General features: G+C 43.5%; 1 protein-coding gene across 5 annotated transcripts in view; it reads left to right on the top strand.

Annotated features, from left to right (window-relative positions):
* LOC144829208 (aromatic-L-amino-acid decarboxylase-like) overlaps positions 1-23831 on the top strand; it is an 833710-nt gene that overhangs the window by 168556 nt on the left and 641323 nt on the right. For 4 of the 5 annotated variants that reach the window (XM_078688115.1, XM_078688113.1, XM_078688111.1 and 1 more), the window contains exon 3: positions 9206-9319. The exons of the other annotated variant lie outside the window; for it this stretch is intronic. In XM_078688115.1, the coding sequence (XP_078544241.1) occupies positions 9206-9319 (114 nt within the window). The remainder of the gene's footprint in view (positions 1-9205; positions 9320-23831) is intronic. 5 annotated transcript variants of the gene reach the window in all.

Here is a 23831-nt window from a genome sequence, read left to right as displayed (position 1 = left end):
AAAGGATTCTCTTTACTTTTGACTTCATGTTGAAAACTTCTGCATTACCCAAGCAATTACAAAATATTTATTTACATTGTGAGAGAATCTGGTCAATATTATGGTTCACATCTAAAACAAAGGAAACAGGTGTTGTGCTTCCAGGTTTCGTGGTCATCTGCAAAATTCCCTGTTATTACTGTTTCAATAATTGTTGATCTTTTATCACTAAACATATGTTTTCTATTATTTAACTCAATTAAATTGAATGTCAGCAATAACAAACCCAACATACTAATTGAATTTTCACAGTACGACAAGGTTTTCACACTCATATCATACATAACATTGTTGGACCACTTTTGTTTTTTCATTGACCATGTAATTTGAACCAGAGTCTCCTAGAACACCCACAGACACTTTGTCAATAGAAATATCACAACCTGGTTGTCCACATGGTTTATCATCAATATCCAAAGAGGTTGAGGCTTAGTGGATGTTGTATTGAGATTCTGAAGAATCTAAATAATTTCCTTATGCCAGGAATCATGATTACTCTGAAATTTGATGACTCAAATCTGTCACTCTGAGTTAGATTGATCTTCAAATTCAATAGAGTATCCCCATGCTACTATTTTTCAGAAAGGTGCTGAAAACCTGGCTCTTTTCCAATTAACAGGATCAACACACCATTCTGGCAACCTTACTTGACCCACCAGTCTGTAGCATCAAGATGCCCCTGGGCAAACGTGCACTTTAGAAATGCACAAATCAAATCAATATGTTGCACACTAGAAAAGTGGCTCCTTTCTGCACTTGGAGCATTATTTTCCTATAGCTGGGCAATTTTTATAGTTGGCTGAGTGCTAAATTGAACTACAATAGCTTTAGCACTGTAAAGAGCAGTGGAGCTGATTCATTACCTGCATTTTGTAGTATATTTATTAGTACCACAACAGTACCAGTCACATTCTACAAAATGCTATTCAGACACCTACATGTGGAATTTTACTTCTCTCCTATCTTTTATGTGCAGAGATCTCTACCCAGATGCGGAGATCTCTAAACATGCATTCCTACGTTTTATTGGTAAATGTGGGCGGGACAGGGGAGTGGCTGGAAAATGAGGAATACTTAGTGCTAAATAGGAGGGGTTCTGGGAGGAGTAAGGAGAGGTTACAGAGGGAAAGAGGTACATGCACGTACCCACAGAGGTAAGGCCACTGATATTAAAAACAACCGCACTTCTTAAGCTACTACAGACTAAAAGGACCAATAACAGCAGTACAAGGATTCCAGATAACAGACTTGGAGTAAGTCCAGCACCACACATGACCAATCACTGGTGCTGCAACACACTATCCTAGAAAAATATGGAGGTGTAGACTCAAAATAGCATATAAAGGTAAAATAAACTGATTCATTTAGACATCTAAAAAAATATATATATACATTTAATTAAATATTATTAAATGTTTATATGCATTATATACATATAAAAAATAATTATTAGTTTACTTTAAAATATTTTAATAACGTGTTTTATCTAACAAATAAATGTAACTTTAATTTTGTTATGAATTAATTACATTGATTTAAATTAATTCTATACATAACTTTTGATATTTTTTATATCTTAAAATAAATATAGAAATGCTACCTTCGGTGATTTAAAAAAATGTCTACGATGTCTAAAATCTGGATTTTAAATAAATCTACTTTATCAAATATATCTAAAATACTTAAATGTTTAGTTGAGCATTAAGTTAATAGAGCTGCAGTATATTTATTTGTTTAGATTTAAATTAAATGTATGAAACCAATTTACATTACTATTTATCTTATTTACACACATTTCTTTTTTTAAATATCAATACATTTTCCCATACTTTACCACAGGGAGATCTCACACCAGTGCAGAGATCCCTCATATGTGGGAAAAGTTTCAAGTAGAAACTTTACACTCTTATATTAGGCACCACGCCATCATTTCAGGGGGTGGAGACATGTAATACTTTGTAGTAACATTACACTCATAAATGATGAATAGCAAAAAGTAGTACATTTACTATTAAAGTGTAACATAAACTAAAACATGTAGATTTACTCATATGTACGTTTACCTTTCTGATTAGCCCCTCTATCTTTATCTTTCAATTTGTCGTTAGTTCTACTTTCTTGTTTTGCCTTCATAAGTGTGCTCTTGATGGTACATACTTCGTTTGTAAGTTGTTGTGCATCGACTAATTCCCTGACAGGAAGGATAGATAGCTCCACACACTTGAACGTATGAACTGTTTCATAAGAGAGCGGCACCTGTGCCTTAATACTTTTTCTTGAATATTTTTTTTAAAGCAGTGAACCAATATTTTATCTCATATATAAACCCAGCATGCCATCAAATTTGCATTGTGACTCTAGAAAGCATATGTCTGCTACATATGCATCAATTGGTTCACTAGGAAGTTAAACTCTTCTGCAAAATGTGAGTATTTCCAATGCAATGTGAGGTTCATTCGTAAAAATACGCCTTAGAACAATCAACAGCTTCAGCAAATCCATCATAATCTCTAGCAGTTATGCTGGTAAGTGTGGAATGGTTAGGTAAGGGTTTAAGGGTGGGTTGTGCCCCTTTCCCAAGCAGATTGAGCAGCAAAACATTCTTTCAATATTAGTTTTTTCTACAGAATGCTGTAATGCAGTTGGTATACATTTTAAACCATCCATCTCACTTTATCGATGACTTTCCAAGATAGTCTAAAAAATTGGCGATGCCTTGCATTACATATTGGCTAAATAGCACACAGTTAGCATTTCCATTGTGTGGAGAAAAGCTGAGGTTAGGAACCCCCTCAAATAAGTGGTCATTTCGAAAACACACTGACTACAAGCCTCACCCACGTCAAAGGAACTTGAGGAGGAAGGTAGGTCCAGAAAATCACCTAATGTATGCCGAGCAAACTGGAGGAGGCTGAGCAGCTGAGGTTGAACAATGGTGCAGGTGCGCCACAACATGGAAAATGTGTCATGTGATGGTTGTCCTTTAATGGTGTCAGGAGGAGCAGTGAGCCATCAGGACCAGAATAGGAGGCTGAGAAAAACATTGGTGCAGGCTAAAATAAGCAGGATGCTCCCAAGACTTTGGTGCAGTGATGTCATAGAGATCCCATGATTTGGAACGCAGGTAAATGGCACTAGGGGCAGACAGCGGAGCAGCTCGTCACATAGTTAAACTATGAGATGGGGGTAAGTACAGTAAGAAATTGGGTTGCTGGCTGACTGGGGGGTGAGCCCTGGTCAAGCAGCAACCAGCATCCTTGTCAGGGTGAGGCATACGCCAACCCTAAATTAACCAGTGCGCAACCCTCTGGTAGGTAGGCCTCTAAAAACTTAGAGGCAACTTGCAAAGCTTTTGTACAACACTTCAACAGTAATAAAGTGATAAACGCCACACAAAAACGATCCCACCCCAAGTCAGAAAAATAGAGCTTTCTTTTATAGGGCATAGGTATGTAAGGGCCCTGTGGGGTATCAACCCCTGTGCATAACCCTTGGTGCCCTTATATACATTTGTAAGGGCACATTTGTAATGTGCACTGCAGTGACTACTGGAAGTGCTGGTTGAGGGAGCAGTCCCTCTATGTTTAAAAATCAATGGGTTTTAAAAATAAGGAGACTGTTCCCTCTCAGCTCTGGCCTAGTATCATTACAATTCCGCCTACTCCTACTTAAATCCTGGTTTGAGGAGCATTGCGAGGATGTGTTGCGTAGCTGAAGTGATGCATTGGTTCCGAGAAGCAGCGAGGCTGCGGTGCGAGGTCCTGTGTCATCATTGAGGATCCTGTCTGCAAGAGCTTGCGATGGGAAGGCAACATCGCACAGTCGAGCCGATGATTCAGTTCCAAGGAGCTACGAGGCTACAATGCAGAGTCTGGAGTCATTGTCAATGCTACTATCGATGCATGCGGGATTCAAGGGCCTGCACCAAGAATGCATTGCACAATGGCAGTTCCAATGGGTTACAATTTGATGCGGGTCTTTGTGATGGGTCCAACACATGCAGCAGTAGTGATGTGACGGTTCTGCTCGAGTTTGCACCATGCAGCAGAGGAAATGTGTCTGTTCTGCTGGACCCACAGAGGCTTGCAGAGCCCACGTCCAAGGGGCCAGGACAGGGGCAGCACATCTTGGCAGAGTAGTCTCACAGATGGTAGAGTTCACATACAGGTGCAAGGTTGTTGAAAGCATGTTGAGTACCTGAGTCTTCAGACCAGGAGGTCAGCCAACTAACCATTGGAGTCACTCTCGGGTCAGGGTTCAGGAGATACAGGTCCACTCCTTCTCACCCAGGCAAGAGGACAGCAGGCAGCAGGTAAGTAGGTCTGCAGTTATTCAGAGTAGCAGTCCATCAGAGTGGTAATCCTTTTATCAGCACAGCAGTGCTTCTTCCTGGCAGAGCATCCACCGGCCCAGAAGTGAAGTGAAGAGTTGGTATCTGACTTCCAATATTTATAACCAGTTGTGCCTTTGAAGTGAGGACTAGGTAGTGCACACGCATGACTGGAGCTCCGGAGTAATTATGTTGTAAAGGCTGAGCCAAGAAATTGCGCTAAGGAATGATCGCGGAGACCGGATGCGAAAAGGTGAAGCCCATTAGAACACATCTTTCTTCCTTGGGCACTATAATCGGGGTTGCAGTTCTGAGATATGTTCTTGGGAAAACCTCTGAGATAAATACTCACTCTGTCAAAGCCGAAGTGATAGAGAACCAGCCTCGGTAAAAACAACGCCAATCATACCTGACAGCGGGAGCGGGAGCCGACGTCGATACTGAGATGGCCCCGAAGGTGGTAGCGGTATCTGCAGCTGCTAAGGCCAGGGCTGCAAGGCTGGTGCAGCGCGAGGGTCCCGAGCTGGGCAGCAATGCAAGGGGAAGAGATGTGGCAGAGGCGCTGATTCTCTCAGACCCTTTCGACATCCAAAACGCCATCCAAAACGCTGAAGCGTGGAGCTGGTGCCACGACGAGAGGACGTTCGGCCGGCCCTACTGTGGCTGACCTGCTCCAGGGAGTGCCGGCGAAATCAACACTGGGTCAGCTGAGGCAGAGTGAGCTCACCTTTGCTGGGGGAGCAGAGGGAATGGAGACTGCTGGGGAAGGCAACGCGACAAACAGAATGGGAAGCACTGGTAAGGAGCTGGTCTGTGCCACGTATGGTACACCTGATGTCCCTGAATCGTCTGACAAGGTGGAAACTGGTCCATAGTTGCCGCCGAAATCGACTGCAAGGACTCAATCTACAGAGGGAAATAGAGGTATACCTTTGTCGCTGTTATCTCCACAGATAGTTGAGACTGCTCCTAATGCTGACAGAGCCTCAGGCACAACCATTATTTCCAAGGGCACTAATCAAACGATACATTGTCCTGGTAAGCTAATTAATGCACAACACATACAGCAGGCAGCTATGGGTGGACCTGATCAAGGGAATAAACAGAATACTGGCGAGGTCAAAGAGAGCACTGAGACTGGGGAAACTGGTGAAATCGGTCTTGATGATTGTGAACCAGAAAAATACCCTAGCGATTTCTTTTCTTTCTCGGATAGGGGTGAATGGTCAGAAGATATGTCTTCTACTACCGACGAAAGCTGCAGTGAGCAAACGGATGACCCAGGCTCCAGAGCTAAAACTATTGTAAGAAAAAAAATGAAATGGCATGGAGCAAAAGATCTTGCTTGGGATTACACCCCTCTCATTAACCCATCTCATTAACCATCCAAATGCCCCAAACGATGAACAGCCAGAGCATTTGAGGCACTCAGATTTGACAGGGGGACCAGCCCCAGTATCAGCCCCAACATTAGATACCATTCTTCAAGCTATCTCTCTGCACCGTGAGGAAACACGACAGGATGGGCGAAAAACCCAAGCTGCTATCCGCAAAGTGCAGGAGGTTGTTCGTAAACTAGCCAAGACATGCAGTGCATTTGGGGATCGTCTTACTGAGCTAGAATCCAGGATGGTTTCTAAGGAATCAGAATTGGCATTGAATCAGGAGCGGGTGGATTCCCATGAGGTTCAGCTAACAGACGTTAAATGGAAGCTGGAAGAGTTTGAGAACCGCCAACGGAGGAACAATCTGCGGGTTCTTGGGGTTCCTGAAGGGGCAGAAGGGGAGGATGCCCGCTCCTATGTGGTGGATCTCTTCTGGGACTCTATGCCTGAACATACTGGGTGGGATTGGGCCCTGGAAATCTAACGTGCCCACCGTGTTCCCTTTACGTTAAAACATCCAACAAAAACCAGGGCTTACCCTCATGCCATCCTGGTTTACTTTGGTAACTTACTGCTCCGGCAGGCGGTCTTCGAAAAAGCTAGACCAGAATCCAAAAGAACCAGGAATGCGGTCTCTTATTTTGTCCGCCCAGATTTCTGTTATTCCACCGGCGAGAGGCGGTGGAGGTTGCGCCAGCTAATTAAACCGACCCAGGATAAGAAGGCACAAGCTTACCTTAACAATTCTGCTCCGCTTAAAGTGATCTGGGGCGGGCAAACCAAATTCTTCCCTTCCGAAATAAAGGCCAAAGAATACCTTGATGGGCTATCGGGCTAGGATAAGGTTGGATTAGTGATATTTCTGCTCTGTCTTTGATGCAGTCAAATATACCTATATAATGGCCAGGATTGCAGCATATTACTGTTAAAAAAAAAAGAGAAATAAAAAAAAGGGGGAAAGAATAAGAAAAGAAATATAGGCAATTCGTGTGCGAGTTTTGGAGCTCAGCCTTTGATATATTTAGGAATGACACAGGGAGTGGGCTTTGGTCATGTGTTGCATGTTCATCACTAGCAGACTCTAACTGGAGTCTGTATGCCTGAAAGGGGGCGGCAGGTGTGTTTGTGGGGTGGGTGGGGTGGGTCGGGGAAAGGTGGTGGGGGGGCGTGGGCTAAATACGAAAAAAAGATGCAACTCCAGAATCAATGCTATAACAATGAAGCAGAAAGTAGTGGGAAATGGTATACAAAAGACAAACTATGTTCTGAAGCTGTGTAAGAGTTCTGGGACTGTTTTGGATGGATCTTTGAAATGAAGAAGAATAAGCTTTATTGTATAGTTAGTAAAAACCATTACAAAAAGTAGAAAAAGGAGCAGCGGTTTAAAATGAATGATCAACGAGCATCCATGATTTAGACTTAGCAACATTAAAATACAAGATTACATACAATGGACGTCAAGTGCCAAGTCAATTCAATTATATATTGTCCATTTACTTGTTGTGGAACGGTGAGTGGAACTCGTCTTCCGTTGACTACCAAAGAACAAACGGCAGGTGGAAGTCTTGCGTGACATTAAAAAAGAGAGAACTAAATCTTATTTACTCTAAAAATAGCGGTATAATCTTTGTCTTCATAATTTTTTTTTTCTTTTTCAAACTTGTGCGGTAATACCCCTTTTGTTCTCAAAGTTCGTGACAAGTTTGACTGATCTGCAGATTAATTGTGGATCCGCTGTACACAAGACTTGTATGACAGCGGAGCGGCAGGTACGTACTCTATATTCAATTAACTTTGGGGCATATTATCAAGGGGGTTTATCTCCACTTTTTTGGCGTTAAAAGCCAAGAAAGCGGAGATAAAATGATCTCCCTATTACCTAGCTGTCGCTCCACCAGTTAGCGACAGCTAGTAGGAGATAGCGACCATCTTGGGCCCCACTTTGCATGTCAGGGATATTTATCACTAATGACATACAAAGTGGGCGTGCCAAGATCTTAGCGACTGGAAACATCGCTATCTCCTATAACCAACTTTTGGAGATATTCACGCTAAGCGCGAATATCTCCAAAAGCTAACACCTGCCCTGAGTAGTTCTTAGCCATGTTATCCAATGAGAGGTTGATAACATGGCTAAGAGCATTAGCTCGGTAAGGCATGAATATCGCTGACTTTTCAGCGATATTCATGCATTGCGGCCGTTTTTTATCGCATTTGCGATAAACCTTGGTAATACCAAGGTTTATCTGCGATAAAAATTGCCGCAGCTCAGCGGTAAAATGTTGTCTCTAACCAAGCAATAGCGATAATTATCGCTATTGCTTGGTAATATGCCCCTTTGTCTTCAAGCAGTACCGTCGTTCCTGATCCAGTGCAGGACAGATGCAGAGTAGGTGGATAGAGTCTTGTTTTGCATCGCCACATAGATCACACTCCTCGGTGTCTGGTTTCCTCCAATCCGGTTTGTCTGCGTTTGTTGGCAGATTACCCATCCTCAAATTAAGGTATTTCGTTTTGATATATGAGGAAAAGGAAAGACCAAGATAGGCTGCAGTTTTAAGCACTTTGTACAATTGAATTATCATCCAGGCATGCGCTCGGTGACTGAGGATCGACTTGTCATTGATCAGCGAATGCCTGTTTGCAGCCTTTTTAATCGCTAGCTTGAATGATGATACCGGTAGCTTAGTTTGCCACAAGGATGTAAGAGTTTTGTGTAATCTGCCAGTTCGTGCAGGAGACGTTGCAGACCTATTTTTGTTTGACTTAGGAGCACCACATCGTCGGCATAGGAGAGATGTGTCAGCCGTAGTGTTCCTAGCCGCGGTGGGTGAGCATTAGTCCCATCCAGCCTTGAGGTTAGGTCTGCCATGAACAGATTAAAAAGATGCATCACTCCTTATGCCTGTGTCAAGCAGGCATAAGGTTTTGATGCAGTGGCATCCTAAATGTCAATCAGTGAAATCTTGTAGATTTCACTGCGTCACTTTTACAGGGCTTTCCTGCGTAGGAAAGCCTACCCTGCATACATTATACCTGATGCAGGTCTAATGTCACGCAGGGCTTTACAACGTGACGCATCTCCCTAGATGCATCACGTTGTAAATGGGCCGCAACTTTTACGCCGCCGCTGCATCACAAAAAGTGACGCAACTACGGTGCAAAAGTGACGCAAGGGGCTTGTAAATCTGCCCCTAAATTTGTAAACAGTATAACACCAGAACCCTCACACTACTTTAAAAAGCAGGTGTGGAGGAACTTGCAAAATCACTCCTCTTGCCTACTTAATTTACAGCGACAACATATTCCGCACCTTTGGGCCCAAGAATAGTACAGTGTCTGTCCTCTTCACTAGCAACATGCTGATAATATTGTATGTAGTTTTTTTTCTTTATTGCATTTATCTGTATAAAATAACAGGGATCTCACAGCTATATTATTTTATTTGCAGGTCACCCACTGGCAGAGCCCCTACTTCTTTGCCTATTTCCCTACCGCCAGTTCATATCCATCTTTACTAGCAGACATGCTGTGTGGTGCTATTGGATGTCTTGGGTTCTCTTGGGTGAGTTTACTGTCATTCACCCCACCTGTTGCAACCGGGAATTAGGAAGTTTTCATAATTGCGAAATTCTTACAGTGAGGTCTATGTGTAATGTATAATGTCTATGTGTAAAATGAAGAGAGTGGTTCTAAAGTAAGAGGCATGATTCAAATTATGGTGAACCCGTGGCATCTGTCTTTAACATCACTGTCTTTAATGGCAACAGGGACAGTTGACTCAGTCTAAACATGTTTAATGGTATCCCGGACCCAAAAAGTACCAATTCAACAAGAATCTGTACTGATTCTGAAATTGCCACTAAGAAATGGGAAGTAAAATTTGGAATCAGTGTTTCTGCATCAATTCTGGCATGTAATGACTAATTTGCTCGTCATTTTTACCTCCTACTGTCGGAGTGAGAAAACATTAGCTAGCAATATGATATTCCTGTATGATTTGTAACTTCGAAGTCCACAAGAAATACGGACAAATTATGAATTAAAAAGCCCTTTCAGTTGGGCCCAAAGAATGGTCAAACAGGCATTATATATAGACCTGCTCATATCACAACTGTGTATCCCTACCAGTGCTTAATTTGAACCTGTGGTTTCTGAGCACTAGCACTTAATCATCAACATGGGTGCTTTTCATGAGCACCAGTTACGCAATTTAGGGTCAGACATGGGGAGATTGAGTGATTTGCCCAGATTCACAGAATATTGAGCCAATGCCGAGACTCAAACGTGGTTTCCCAGCTCCGACGTCTGCAGCTTTGGCCATTATGCCACATACTCTACCTACTTTCATGGTTAGTTGTTGGTTCTGTCTTGGGCAGCACTAACAGGAGAAAAGGGCTGATGAAAGCTGCCTCCTGACGGAAGCCCAATACTTATTTTTTCCACAAATTAACCACTGACCCACAACATTGCTTTAACATTCCCTATTCATTTCAGTCTAGTAACTGAAGAATGCACATGTGGGCGTGTTAGTGGACTAAACACACAAGCCTTACTCAGAAAATCATTTAAATGTGTAAGCCTGACTTCTATATTTGAATTAATAAGTGCAGGATTTCAAAATGTGATCTCACTGGCATAAAACCTCCTGCTCGTGTGCTATATTTCACCACAAACACATACTGTTGTGCATGACTAATTTCCATTTAAGGGGTAGGAAAATGTGATTCAGAGCATGGCTTCCAAATAATGTTTGGGAGCATCCACAAACCTGAGAGTTTGTTTGTATTTTAAAATGCAACACTGAGTTTTTCCCAACCTCAATCAATCACAATTATGTTTATTTAGACCAATGGCCTTTAAACAGCACACCATTGAGATATAATACAAATACATATATAAAAATAAATTTCATCTAAAAAGACCATGTAGCAATTGCCATATAAAACGTGTTCCGATAGAATTTGCAGGTGCCCATTAAAGGTAGATCAACCCTCCTTCTAGTTCTCCATAAACAATGCTGTGGTAATTGAAAGTCCTTCGAGCCAGGTGTATAAAATAGGTTAGATTTATTTAAGCTTAGTTCCAGGTTAAGTTCATTAGAAGAAGATAAGTAGATATAAAGTAACCCCACCAGGAGCAGCCTCTCTGCTACTCAGCCTCCCTACCTTCAACTGACACTCCACACACAAGCCAGGCACTCAAACACTCCATAAGGTCGTCAGGCATTCTAACACTCACCCCAGCTGTGCAGCAGGGAAGACACAGCTAGAGCAAGTAAATACATAAGTAAATTATAACATATCCCCCTTCCTTAGGGAATCAACAATACAGAAGTAAAGGAAGGAAATGTAAACATCCATCAATGTATACAATGCATCCTGAAAGGAAAGCATTTACATTGCATCCTAAATACATTGAGATTAAACCCAAATAAAGACAATGAGATTAACCCCCATCCCACTCCCTTGGGGAAAACCCACACCCCACCCAACCGCACGGAGCGGTAGAACAGAACTGAGGCATACACCACCCCATAACCATCACGTAACATGGTAGACACCACCCTGTGGAACAGAACTAGGGCACTCCCCACCCCACAATCTCAACTTAATAGGGTACTAACCACTCTTGAAAACAAAACTGAGGCACACAGCTCCCACAATCATAGTAAAGTAATGGGTACTCACCACCCTAGGCACAGAACAGGAGCACTTAGCTTCCACAACCTCACTGCAAAAGGGTTCTCACCATCCTTGGAACAGAACTGGTGCACTTAGTTCCCATAACATCACTGCAAAGGGTACTCACCACCCTAGGACCAGAAATGGGGCACTTAGCTCCCAACACCTCTTAAAATTGAACTGGGGCCCTTAGCTCCCAACACCTCTTACATTTGTACTGGGACAGTTAGCTCCCAACACCTCTTAAAATTGAACTGGGGCCCTGACCTCCCATACAACCTTCCCATGACAGGGTAAGCAACACCCTAAACATTTTATTAAGTCACCAAACCAGAGCATGAACGGGTACAAGAGGACCACAAACAGAATACGAAACACTGACCACCCACTAAACGTCCTGGTACACCACCCCCATAACTCCCCAACGAAGACTACACAGTGCAGTAGTAAATTGTATGGAGGTTGCCTTACACCAGATAAAGGTCTTAAGCGCAAAACATGACCATGAGCACACACTCACAAAAACAAGTGCATGCATAACAATGGCAAGTTATAAAGAAGTGAAAGTCTCAGGCTCCAGTGAGCCATCTCTCACCCGAGGTTCTCTGTCAAAGTGAACCCAGAGTCCAAAGTCCAGTGTCTCCCATGTATTTCAGGGAAGAAAACTGACCACCCCAAACCTCAGTGGGTTGCCAGAAACTCATACGTCTCCATGAACAATGTGCTTCCTTCCAACATCATTAGAACACGCAGGGCATATCGTGGTTGGCAACACAAGTGAACTACCTGCTTGGTAAACTTAGACTCACCATTCTGAACCTCCGTGATTACAGACTTCACAGCGTCCCTATGGTACTACTCTGCCTCCTTCAACTTCCGGCCGTTAGTGCACACCTTGTGAGCTATACCTCATCAAAACTCCAACACTTCTTCAGAGTCAAGAGGCAACAGCAGAGCACCGAAGAACAAAGATGAGTGCCAACAACCTTTCCCCGGTAAACTTAGTGCTGAAATAACAAAATTGCAGCATCTTGATCTTACGCCTGCTGGGTGGCTCTAGGCACGTTTATGCTGGAAGAGGTCCAAAGGCAGCAATGAGATCTGCCTAGCCACGACGGGAAAATATCACATCGAACTCTCCAGCTGATCCGCGAGAAGAGGTGAGGAGTGCGTGCTGGTGCTCGTGGCGCACATTCAAATATTCAAACGTTGCGCACTAACGATTGAAATTCCCCAAATCCAAATAGGCTGGTAACAGTGAGCCATATGGCTTTAAAACTAACAGGCAAATCCAGACGAAAACGACATTGCTCCTGTGTGGCTCCTGTGTGGCGCTCCACTTTGAATTCAAACAATGACTACAACATTATCAAACACAACACGAAAAGGGCAATAAAAACAGGACTAACCTCACCCTAGATGGCCTCTTCGTGCTGTGGACACAGTGTCAAGCAAATTCCTTTGAGAGAATGACCCCGAATTCCTCTCCTAAAACTCATGCAGTTGCTACATTAAGCTGAAACTGGATGCCTCTTCTAGCTCAGGGGTGCCGGTTTTCCCAGCACACGGTGCTGGTGCCAATTCCCAAGCACCTGTTTCTATAGACAGCAGGGCAGGAGGAACACATCCATGGGTTGCAGCAATCTCCACAGCAGCTGCACGAATACCAGCAGTAGAAGGTCAAACGCCTTAGGGTGCAGGTTGTCCAGATTAAAGAGGGCACTGGTGAGGTTGACCGAGGCGTTTCCTTTGCTTAAGCTTTCAGTAGTTCCAATGTTTTTATAGTAGGTTCCTTAGTTGCAGTAGTTCCTTAGTTCCTTCAAACACAGTCTCTTTCCTTCACGCAGTAGGCTCTTTAAATCATCGCCAAATGTGGTAATTGAAATTCCTTCGAGCCAGGTGAATAAAATAGGTTAGATTTATTTAAGCTTAGTTCCAGGTTAAGTTCATTAGAAGAAGATAAGTAGATATAAAGTATCCCCACCAGGAGCAGCCTCCCTGCCGCTCTACCTGCCTGCCTTCAGCGGATGTACGTTGTTACAACACATGCTTTTACCATGCATGCTTTTACAACGCAGGTTTTTCAACGCAAGTCGTTTCAGTCGTGGAGTCGTGGAGAAGTGTGGCTCACCGGTTAGAGCGGCAGACCCTGATGCAGAGGTCTGGCCCAGCACCAGGGTTCAATTCCCGTCGCGGCAGGGTCTTGGGCTCAATGTCCTCGGACCTGATAATTCTCTGGCCTCGGTGCCTACTCTAATCATGGGTCCCACTCTGCAACTCTGGGCAATAGCTTGCTTAATCCACACACCGGCCCTAAAGCTAGGATGCCTTGCTTCCCCTTGGGGTGCCCAGGAGTGGGCACCTCAAAGGAACAGGCCAGGATGGGTTCCTCAGTGGTACAGCGCGGGGACACACTGGCTAGTGTAACCAGGCGCTTTTTAAACTCAGGATTATTATTATTTACAACGACTTGCGTTGGCGGGCGCTGGATAGTGAATAGTTTAATTTACTATTCCAACTCCAGTCCCTTGGATAGTAGGGAAGGTGTTGGATAGTAAATTAAACTATTACCTATCCTAGAGCCCCCGCCCCCAGCGCAATTCGTTGTAATGACTTGCGTTGAAAAACCTGCGTTGTAAAGGCACAGCGTGGTAAAAGTTGCGTCGTAAAGGATGTTTCCCCCTTCAACTGACACTCCACACACAAGCCAGGTACTCAAACATTCCATGAGGTCATCAGGCATTCTAACACTCACACCAGCTGAGCAGCAGAAAAAGACACAGCTAGAGCAAGTAAATACATAAGTCAATTATAACAGATGCCCTTACTGCCCTCATGAATCTTCAAATGGCACATCCTACATCTAAAAAACACATATAGGTTAAAAATTCAGCAGCATACCCCCGAGACATAATTCCCTATTTCAGGAATATTGGGCGTAACCACATTCTCCGCTGTTGTTTGATTGTTAGGCAGTCCAACAAAATATGCAACATATTACATTTAGTGTTCACACACAAGAATAATTCCCTCCTAAACTTACCATTTAAAGCTTTTATCATATCATTTATCTTGCAAGGGTTAAGACCATTTCTTACAGTTCTTTCCCTATCGCTTTTAGCTCACTTTTTGAAATTTCAGTCTGTAGGGCCTGCTGAAGCAACCTTACTTTCATATCTTTACATACAGCAACCATGTTGGTCCTAACCCTTCAAGCCCATTGAGTTCACTTTGAACAACTTTATTCTCGCACCATTGAGAAACTTTCTGTCTTTCCTCCCCATTCAATTTTACCCGGAACCTTATTAAGGCTTTTGCAGCCAAAATATTCTAGGAAATCATGCCAGTTTCCAATCTTATTGCTTGTATCATGGCAGAGCTGGGAAGTGAAAGCAAATATTTCAAGCAGTTCTCCTCCTCTGCATCCCACCTGCTTTTTTCCTCTAATGTGTAGCAATTCAGCTCCATATTGCAGTTGTGGGGGGATCATTGCTACGTAGGCGTTTAGGGCTGGTCTACATGACATTTTTCCAAAGGCCTTATTAAATGTTTTCCGCCCACTCACCGAGCCAATAGCCCTGGTCTTCAAGGCCTCTATATGAATTTTCTATTTCAAGGACCGTTCAAACCAGACTCCAAGATATTTATGTTCATCAACAAGTTCCAATCTCTCTGCGCCTAGGTGCCAATTAAATTTGCTTTTATATTTTCCAAAGCAAAGAATCATAGTTTTATCCATATTTAGTTTATTCCACCTACAATAATCCTCAAACTTGTCTAATTTTCTTTGCAAGCCTATTTCTGTCTTGTCTAAAATCACAAGACCGTCTGCATACAGGAGACACGCCACATGTTTGCCATTCATCTTAGGGCTAAACCAATGTGCAGCAGCTTAAGTCATTGGTAGATTGGCGACAAATAAAGAAAAGAGTAATGGGGCAAAAACACATCCCTGTCCTAATCCATTATTCTCTTGTATTTTTTGTGTTAATGTCCCCGCAATATCCATAATCACCTGGGCCCAGTTGCTCCTATGTAGTTCCTGAATCAGTCTTATTCAGTCTTTTGGGATATCTAATTTTTCCAAAGTCTCCCAAAGGTGTTTTCTATCTACCAGATCACAAGCTGCACGAAAGTCTACAAAGCAGCAGAATAAGCTCCCATTCTGCTCCACACACTTGCATGCAATAGACCAAACTGAAAAACCATGGTCAATTGTCTAGTGCCGTTCCTTAAACCCCCCCTGTTCAGGTGGTACTATGTCATTAAGGTCTGACCAATCTTTTAACATTCCTAGGATTACTTTTGCAAACAAGTTTTTGGCCACATCCATGAGATTCATTAGCCTATAATTTTTGGGGCTTTTATATCTCCCTTTTTATGCATCACCCTGATAATTGCACCTCTCCAGCTTTCAGGTATAATCCCTGTATCCAAAATTCTATCATTCGACCTATACAATAACTCCTCCCACCAATCTGGGTGAGTTTTTATAATTATTGCTGGCATATTGTCAGGTCTAGCAGCTCAGGTGAGGTTTAATCTTGCGATAATATCTCTAATGTTACTTAATGTAAACATAGATCTTGCATCCTCCCCGCCCACCTTCTCCCAAGGAGTTACTTGTTTTCTCCCTCGTCCTTTAGCTTTTTACCATATATCTCCTTCAAGTAGTCCACCTAAGCCTCTTCTTCTACCGCACAGATCATTTTTCCCTGGTTTTTCCCTGACACCTCTTGTACAAGTTTCCAAACGTTTTTTATGTTTTTACTTTCTATTGCCTCAATCATAAGTCTCCAGCACTTCTCTTTATGTTCTCTTTTCTGGTCTCTAATCTAATTTTTATACCTACGCCTTAACTTCATCAGCACATTTTGGCTTTCTTGGCCTTACCTTATTTTGAGGTTTCTCTCCCCTTTCCTTATCTGTGCCTTTAGAACCTTACATTCCTCAGTAAACCAGTTATTTTTATTGCTTTAATTATTCTGAATTTTTGAATTTCTTATTCCCTTACCTTTTCCAATGGCATTCTCATACCCTTCCGGATGGGTCTTTGGCTGGTTTGTTTTTGTTTGTACTGATCCTATTTGACATACAATCTATACCACATTAAACCTTGGAAGTCGACCTCCTTTACTTTTCTAAAGAACATTATTTTATATTTTTGGTTTTGACCACAAAGACTAAATACTCTTTATACGTGTGCACAGGACTTTGTCTCATATGGGTCTCCAAGTAATCACTTAATAATATCTTTTGCTGTAAATTTGACAATTTTTCCATATGCTCTTCAGTTAATCTAGTGGTCGGCCGTCTAGGATAGTCAATCTTAATGGGGATCACCTTTTCTCTTTGAATAACTTTTCCTCTCCTCAGTTTTTATTTCAGCGGATGGTGATCACTTCCCTTTTCAGAGCCCACTATTAAGTCCCTTATTTTGTTAAAGTTCCAAGCAGGCATAAACATGTAATCAATTGGGTATTACTGTTGACCACTCTTAAAAGTCTGTTGTGCTGGCCAAACCTCACCTACCCGTCCATTTCAACAGACTAGACCCTTAAAGCCTAAATAAGTTCCCAGCACTACATCCCAATTTGATCGTTTAGTTCTTGGGAATGTTGCCATCTTTATATTAAATAATTTTAGCAATTATTTGGTTCCTCTATCCAATTTAATTGGGTTCATTCTGTGATTCAAGTCCCCGTCAATATAAGAATATCTTTTGGATTACTTTCACACAGCCAGTCCTCTTTCATCCTTCCCATTTCCTGCCTATACTCCTTAGATCCCCCAGCCCTGTATATAGGCGTTAACTATTATCAGCTTTTCAATCCTTAAGAATGGGTCCTGAGGCTCCAGCTTACATGCTACCAGCCATTTACTTTTTCCTGATAGTGGTGTCACCTTTCTAGCCATTCTAGGTGATATTAGGACCCCCTGTAGGTCGTCCTTGCTGACCTTTTGTTGCAGACTTAAAAACCGGGACTTATCCTTCTATTATTGGGGTCACATCGCACAGCCAGGTTTATTGCAGACACACAATTGCATGGGTATGTATTATTTGTTTAAAGGCTCCATATTTTGATATTTTGCTTAAGCCAATAATTTTCCAAGAAAGAATCCCTAGGTTCTGCGATGTCCCGATATCCTAGCCTATTTCATTTAGCCACCCCTCCTCTCTCTGGGTTGGTGTAATATAATTCAAGGACATATATCCACAGTTTGTATCCCTCAATCCTTTTACCTTCCTCTCCCGGTTACTATGATTTCTGTACCTTCCTTTCCATCCAGTTCCTGGTCAATTAATCTTATTTGTCTTTGCCCTAGCCTGCATGGTGGCTCAGGACCACTGATCTTTGATTATTTGCTGTTGGTAGTTCTGCATCAGGGACTACCCTTATTCCTTCCTTCTCTAACTCCTTTTCAGTTTTTTTATTGTAGACTTCACTAAGCCGGAGTACATCTGGGCTTTTGTGACCCGCTTCCCGGTTTTATTTTGAATAAACGCTACTTGCCGAAGGTCGTTTGCCCCTGTTTCCTTTAGGCTAGCATATTTAGAGAAGGTTAGCAATAGCTGCGATTGATTTAAGGAGTGTAGTTTCCTTAATCCTTTACCCCCATCCCTATAGCTTAATGCTTCCAAGTACAATCATAGATTTTCCCCTCTTTATTCTCCTTTTCTTGTCTTTTTTCTGTGCTTCCCTTTTTCATTTCCCTTGTCCACGCAGTTGAGTTCCAACTAATCATTCCTTATCCAACCAATTATCTTTCCTTATTGGCAGTCTACTTGGGTCTCTAATCTCTAGCCCTCTTCTTTCATACTTTTCTGATCTTAATTGTATTTTCTTTCCTTTTTATTTTCATCCTTCATTGTGGGCTTTAGCTTTTACTGAGTTTTCTGGTACTTATTTTTTGTACGCAGATTTTCCAATTTCCTAATACTACTGTAACAAGCCCTAACGCTGGCACTGTTCTTTTTTCTAATGATTTCTCCCACCCTTTTATGTTCCTAACTACCCTTCTCACTCTAGGTATGTATTGTTTGTAACTGGTTGCCTCTCCAGATTTCTTTACAAGCATTGGGCACTTTGAGACGTATACACTGTGACCCCCTACTGTATGTGTAGCTTGCTCTCCCAGCTCGTTGTTTATATCTTCACTCCCTTCTGGTCTAACTATAGAAGGCATATATTCTCGAATTTGTTCCAACTTGCCCACAATTAACTGTTACTGTTCTTTTTGAGATTTCAGGATATCGTTATTCATCATGAATACTTCCAACAGTCCTTGTAGAGTCTTTTGCCGAATCACCATCACATCCAACATAGTTGAAGAAGGGGTCTAGGTTGGGGGTAGAGTCAAATACTGAGCTTACAGTTTCCACGCTCACACTTTTCAAGTTTCGCTCGGGTCTCACCTTCTGCCTCCCTTGATTGGACTCATTACTCACCAATCCTGAGATGCTATTCTCTGAAGGTCCCACCTTCTCCTTCTGTTGATGTGGGCTTCCGCCTGTTGGAGTTGTGAATAGACATGGTGATGAAGACAGCCTTGGGTTGAGAGTAAGGCCACTTTGGTTTAATAATGATCGGTTGGTAGTAATAGCGAGGTCTAACTTTGGTGGGAGCGGGCAGTCTAACCCGACCTTGATTTGGGCCATTAGTTGCTGCTCCTCTTCTCTTATGCCCGGACTTGGCATAGTCTCTTTTCTTTTAAAATGTTGGCTCACAAAGTTCTTGATAGGGTTATAAGGGGCGGACCCTCCACCCTTCTCATCTTGCAGGGGGCTTTCCTGGGTTATTCTGCTGTTGATCTGACAAACTGACTTTTTTACTTTACCTTCTGAGGCTGCCTAAGCTTCATCAACTGGGTCATTTCTCGTGGAGTCTGTTGACTGGCCAGTGTCTTTCCACAATTTGCCTCTGCCAGGTGCCATCGCTGCTACTTGCAACCCTTTTCCTTACACTTCTCTAAGAGCACCTACTACACTTTTGCATTGTGTAGATTAGCTTACTCTGCTTGGTTACGGCTCAAATGACACTGACATTGTTTTACTTATAAACCACACTTCCACTTACTTCTGCTGTGCCTGTTTGCCTATACACCTGTATGTTTTGTCCTCTCCTCTCACTGCCACCACCCAATTTTGCAGTTTCCTCCAATCTTCTCCGATGATAAAATGCTAGGCTTTTTAAACCAAGATTTTGTAGGCAGTCATAGGCAATTATGGGAGTTTATGGCTGATTTACCGTTTTTTCCAGGTAATCCAGTCTCTAACGGCATACTTCGGCCGTAGATGCTGCTTTTTGCCTGCTCTACCTCATAGCCCCCCTCCGTTGGGGGAGCTGAGGGATATTGAGCTGCTCTGTCTACAGCGTTCGCCCCATGCCTTTCCCAAAAATATTTTCCCCGGGCTTCCCAGGGCTTGGGGTCGACAACCGATGCAGAATTAGAATCTTTATTTTCTTAGGTTGATTCTGGAATATACGTCAATTTCAGTTTACAGAACGCCGGCGTCCGCGTTCAGTGCTGCAGGTGGGCGGGAACGAGCATTACAAGGCGAATGTGCATGATGCACGTCAGGATACAGCTTGGCAACAGGGAAGGTTCGGCTTCCCAACCTGAAATTTACCAGAGATTTACTCATGTCAAGGGTAGAGGGAGTTCTATTTCTAGTGTCGGAAAGGGATAGAAAATGTTATGTTATGTTATGTTATGTTATGTTAACTGTGTTTTTTATACCGCTCTGCTACTCCAAGGAGTGTCCCGGCGCTTTTATTTATAACCTGTAACAGAAAACACAACGGGGCAAAATAAAAAGAGACCAGAAATCAAAAGAAAGAGCAAATCTAGAGAACAAAAAGCCAAGTTTTAAGGCCCGTCCTAAATGCTAGTAGGTTGGAGGTGCTGCGCAGTGACACGGGCAGAGTGTTCCACAACTGTGGAGCCAACAGCCTAAAAGACCGGCCCCCAATGCGTGCCCTTTTTTCCCGAGAAACCACGGCCAAGAACAAAGACTCGGATCTCAGGGATCGGACAGGATGGTAGAAAGCTAGCCTCTTTTGAAGATATTTCGCTCCAGATGCATAGAGAGCCTTATGAGCCAACGTCAAGGCCTTAAAAACTATCCACTTCCGGATAGGTAGCCAGTGGAGTGACTGCAGGAGGTCAGATGTTCTGGCTCGCCCGCGTAGGCCAAAAATGGTCCGCGCCGCCGAGTTCTGGACCACCTGCAGCCGTTGCAAGAGATACTCCGGCAGGCCGAGATAAAGGACGTTGGAATAGTCCAATCTCGAGCCAATTAAGGCCTGCACCGTGATCTTCCTATGCTCTGCCGGGAGCAGAGGAAGAAACTTGCGGAGCATCCTGAGGAGGCCAAAACATGTTCCCGTTAGGCCCAGAATCTGGGATCTTAACGTCAAGCCGTTATCGATCTTCCCCCCCAGATTCTTGGCTAGCTGGGAAGAGCCTGCTGGAGGGAACATGTTAACAGGCCACCATTCCTGCAAGTCTGGATCAGACCGACAACCGAAGAAGAGTACCTCAGATTTATCTGAGGTGCACTTGAGGCTGTTTAGCTGGAACCAATTAAAAACAGCCCCAAGGCACCCATGGATACTTTCTCCGTCAAAGTCTGCTCCCTTCCCATACGTAAAGAGGAGCTGGGTATCATCGGCATGGGATACGATCTGGGCCCCAAAAGACTCCGCCAGTGCCGCCAAAGGGGTCATAAAGATGTTAAAGAGAGTCGGGTTCAACACTGAGCCCTGTGGGACTCCGACCTCCAGTGGCGGCACCACGGCAGAGCAATGGGGGGCCCAGACCGTTTGTCGGCGGCCAGCCAAAAAAGATCTAAAACAGCTGAGCACCGTCCCCCTCAGACTGATCTCATAGAGTCTGGCGAGGAGACCCTCATGGGGGACGGTGTCAAAAGCCGCCGACAAATCAAGTATCACAAGCATAGCCTTGCCTCCTGAATCCAGCACCTCCTTTATTGCCTCCGAGACTTCCAATAGCGCCGTTTCGGTGCTTAAGTTGGTACGGAAGCCGGATTGGGTGGAATGAAGCAAATTGTGGGATTCCAGGAAATTGGAGAGCACAGTGTGCACATGCTTAACAAAAGCAGGCAGGAGAGAAATGGGCCTGTAGTTGGCAGGAACCTCAGGATCTAAACTAGGCTTCTTGAGTAGAGGAATGATCATCGCCTGCTTCCAAGCGTGCGGGACCACCCCCTCACCCAAGGAAAGATTCAAAAGAGGATTCATCAACGGATTAATGACCTCCGCCACTTTCGCCAAAAATTTGGCAGGGCACGTGTCAAGAGGCGACCCGGATTTTAATTTGGCCAGAAGTCCCCAGGACGTGGAGACTGAGAGCGGCGGAAATTCTACCAGAACCGGATCCGATCTAGCTATTGAATCTAACCCACCCTCAGTGTTGGGAGATACTCCAGCCGTACTCAGGGGAAAAGAGTCCTGGATCAATTTTATCTTGGTGGTAAAAAAATTAGCTAGTGCACTTACCCACGGCTCCGCAGGAGCTGCCTGGGTCGAATTCATGCGTGGGGCCGTAAATTCTCTCACGATAGTAAAAATCTCTTTAAACGAGTTGGCGGCCGTCTCAATCCTCCTTGCAAAATAACCTTTCTTTTCAAGGAGGATATCACGATGGTAAGCTTTGACAGATGTCCTGTAAGCAAGCTTGGCCGTAGAATCATACTGTGAGCACCAGGCCCTCTCTGCCACCTTGCACTGCCGTCGCAATGTCGCCAGTGCTTCAGTGAACCAAGGGGCAGAGACCCGTTTAGCTGTTTTTTGGGGGGCCACCAGAGGGGCAAGGTCGTTAAGCCTATCCATCAGCCATGCTTGCAGAAACTCTAAATCCCTTTCCAGGTCACCTGACATAGGACAGGGATGATCCAGACATGCTTGTGCCAGCATTTCCGGGGTCACCCGATGATACGCCCTCGGTGCTTGACACGGCTGCAGGCGAGCAGCCCTGGATGTTTTTTTTACACCCAACACATGAAATTTGACCAGCCAGTGATCCGACCAGAGCATCGGCAAGGGTGCCGAAATCTCAACGAGGGTAGTGGAAAAGACCTGATCCAGGGTGTGGCCTTTTTCATGAGTCGGCCCAAAGAGATAAGGAGAGAGACCCAAGGGAGCCGTAACATCAATCATTTTGATCGTGTCCGCATCCAACCCATCATCCATATGGAAATTAAAGTCCCCCGCCAATACACAATGCTCGGATCTCAACACCAATGCTGAGACTACCGACTGGAGCTCTTCAAAATAAATCCAGACACTAAAATAAAAGTGGCCTTGATGATCAAGTGAAGTCAGATCTTTTAAAAGTGGCCTAAATTTCTAAATCACAGCCATTTTGAACTTGTAAAGGCAAACTTTTATATGTGTTTTGGAAGATTTGTATGACTGCATGAATTTGTGTTTGATGTAGCTTGATATAGCCAATGTTTGTGGCAATACCAGAGAAACAAATCGGCTCCCCAGATCATAAAACAGGCCCACAAGCAACCAGAAAGACTTCTAGATTGTCATGTAGGCCAATCTGACCCTGTCCATTTCAAAGGTGAGGAAGGAAACGGAAGAACCAAAAATTGGTGTAGATGTAGGAAAAGGGGTTTCTTCACACTGGAATGTTTTTTCCAATGGAAGAAAGGCATTTAAATATAACGGTGCCATTGCACGAATGCACTGGAATTTCACCATGTTTCGTTATGCAGAGCAGACAATTATGCATTGGGTAAAATGCCTCTGCCAAAGATAAAATGGGAATTCCCATGGTGTTTCCAGGACTACTCCTGAAAGCTGCAACTGGGAGAAGTTTCCAAGCATAAACCAGAAACGTTTGGAGAATTCCAAAATTCGTGCATCTCCATCCATGCTAGGTCACAGACTTGTGGGAGCGATATACAACTTTACTTTATGAACTGGGTCACAAATATTTTTTTCACATTCACTTGTGATGAATAGTGTGGGCTAGCACGTTCCTAATTACTTTTGAGTCCTTTGGTGTACACGCTCTTTGCATTAAAGCAGTCGTGCACTCTATATTTTAGTTACAGGGCCCAGCCTTTTAATGAGGTATCCGACCAGCAAACAGTGGTAATCCACCATACAAAGACCTAAGAGCATGTATCATTGAGTTTAAGTTGTTATGTCTATCATGAAACTGGGTTTGTTTTAGATATTTAAATTCGATTTGAGCAACCCTACCTAGAACAGATGTGGTTCAAAATGTACAGACTTTCAGGAGTAAAATGTTTCTTTGTTAACAGGTAGGGCTTTAAAAAGTTCGTGCACATAGCCTAACAGAACATGTCTTCTTTTGGCTGACACTCCGTATCTCACACAGGATGAAGTGATT

Source organism: Lissotriton helveticus, chromosome 4_1, assembly GCF_964261635.1.
Source record: "Lissotriton helveticus chromosome 4_1, aLisHel1.1, whole genome shotgun sequence".
In the NCBI taxonomy this organism is placed as follows: Eukaryota; Metazoa; Chordata; class Amphibia; order Caudata; family Salamandridae; genus Lissotriton; species Lissotriton helveticus.
Note: the sequence above shows the minus strand (reverse complement) of the source record. Positions and strands in the feature narration are given on the sequence as shown.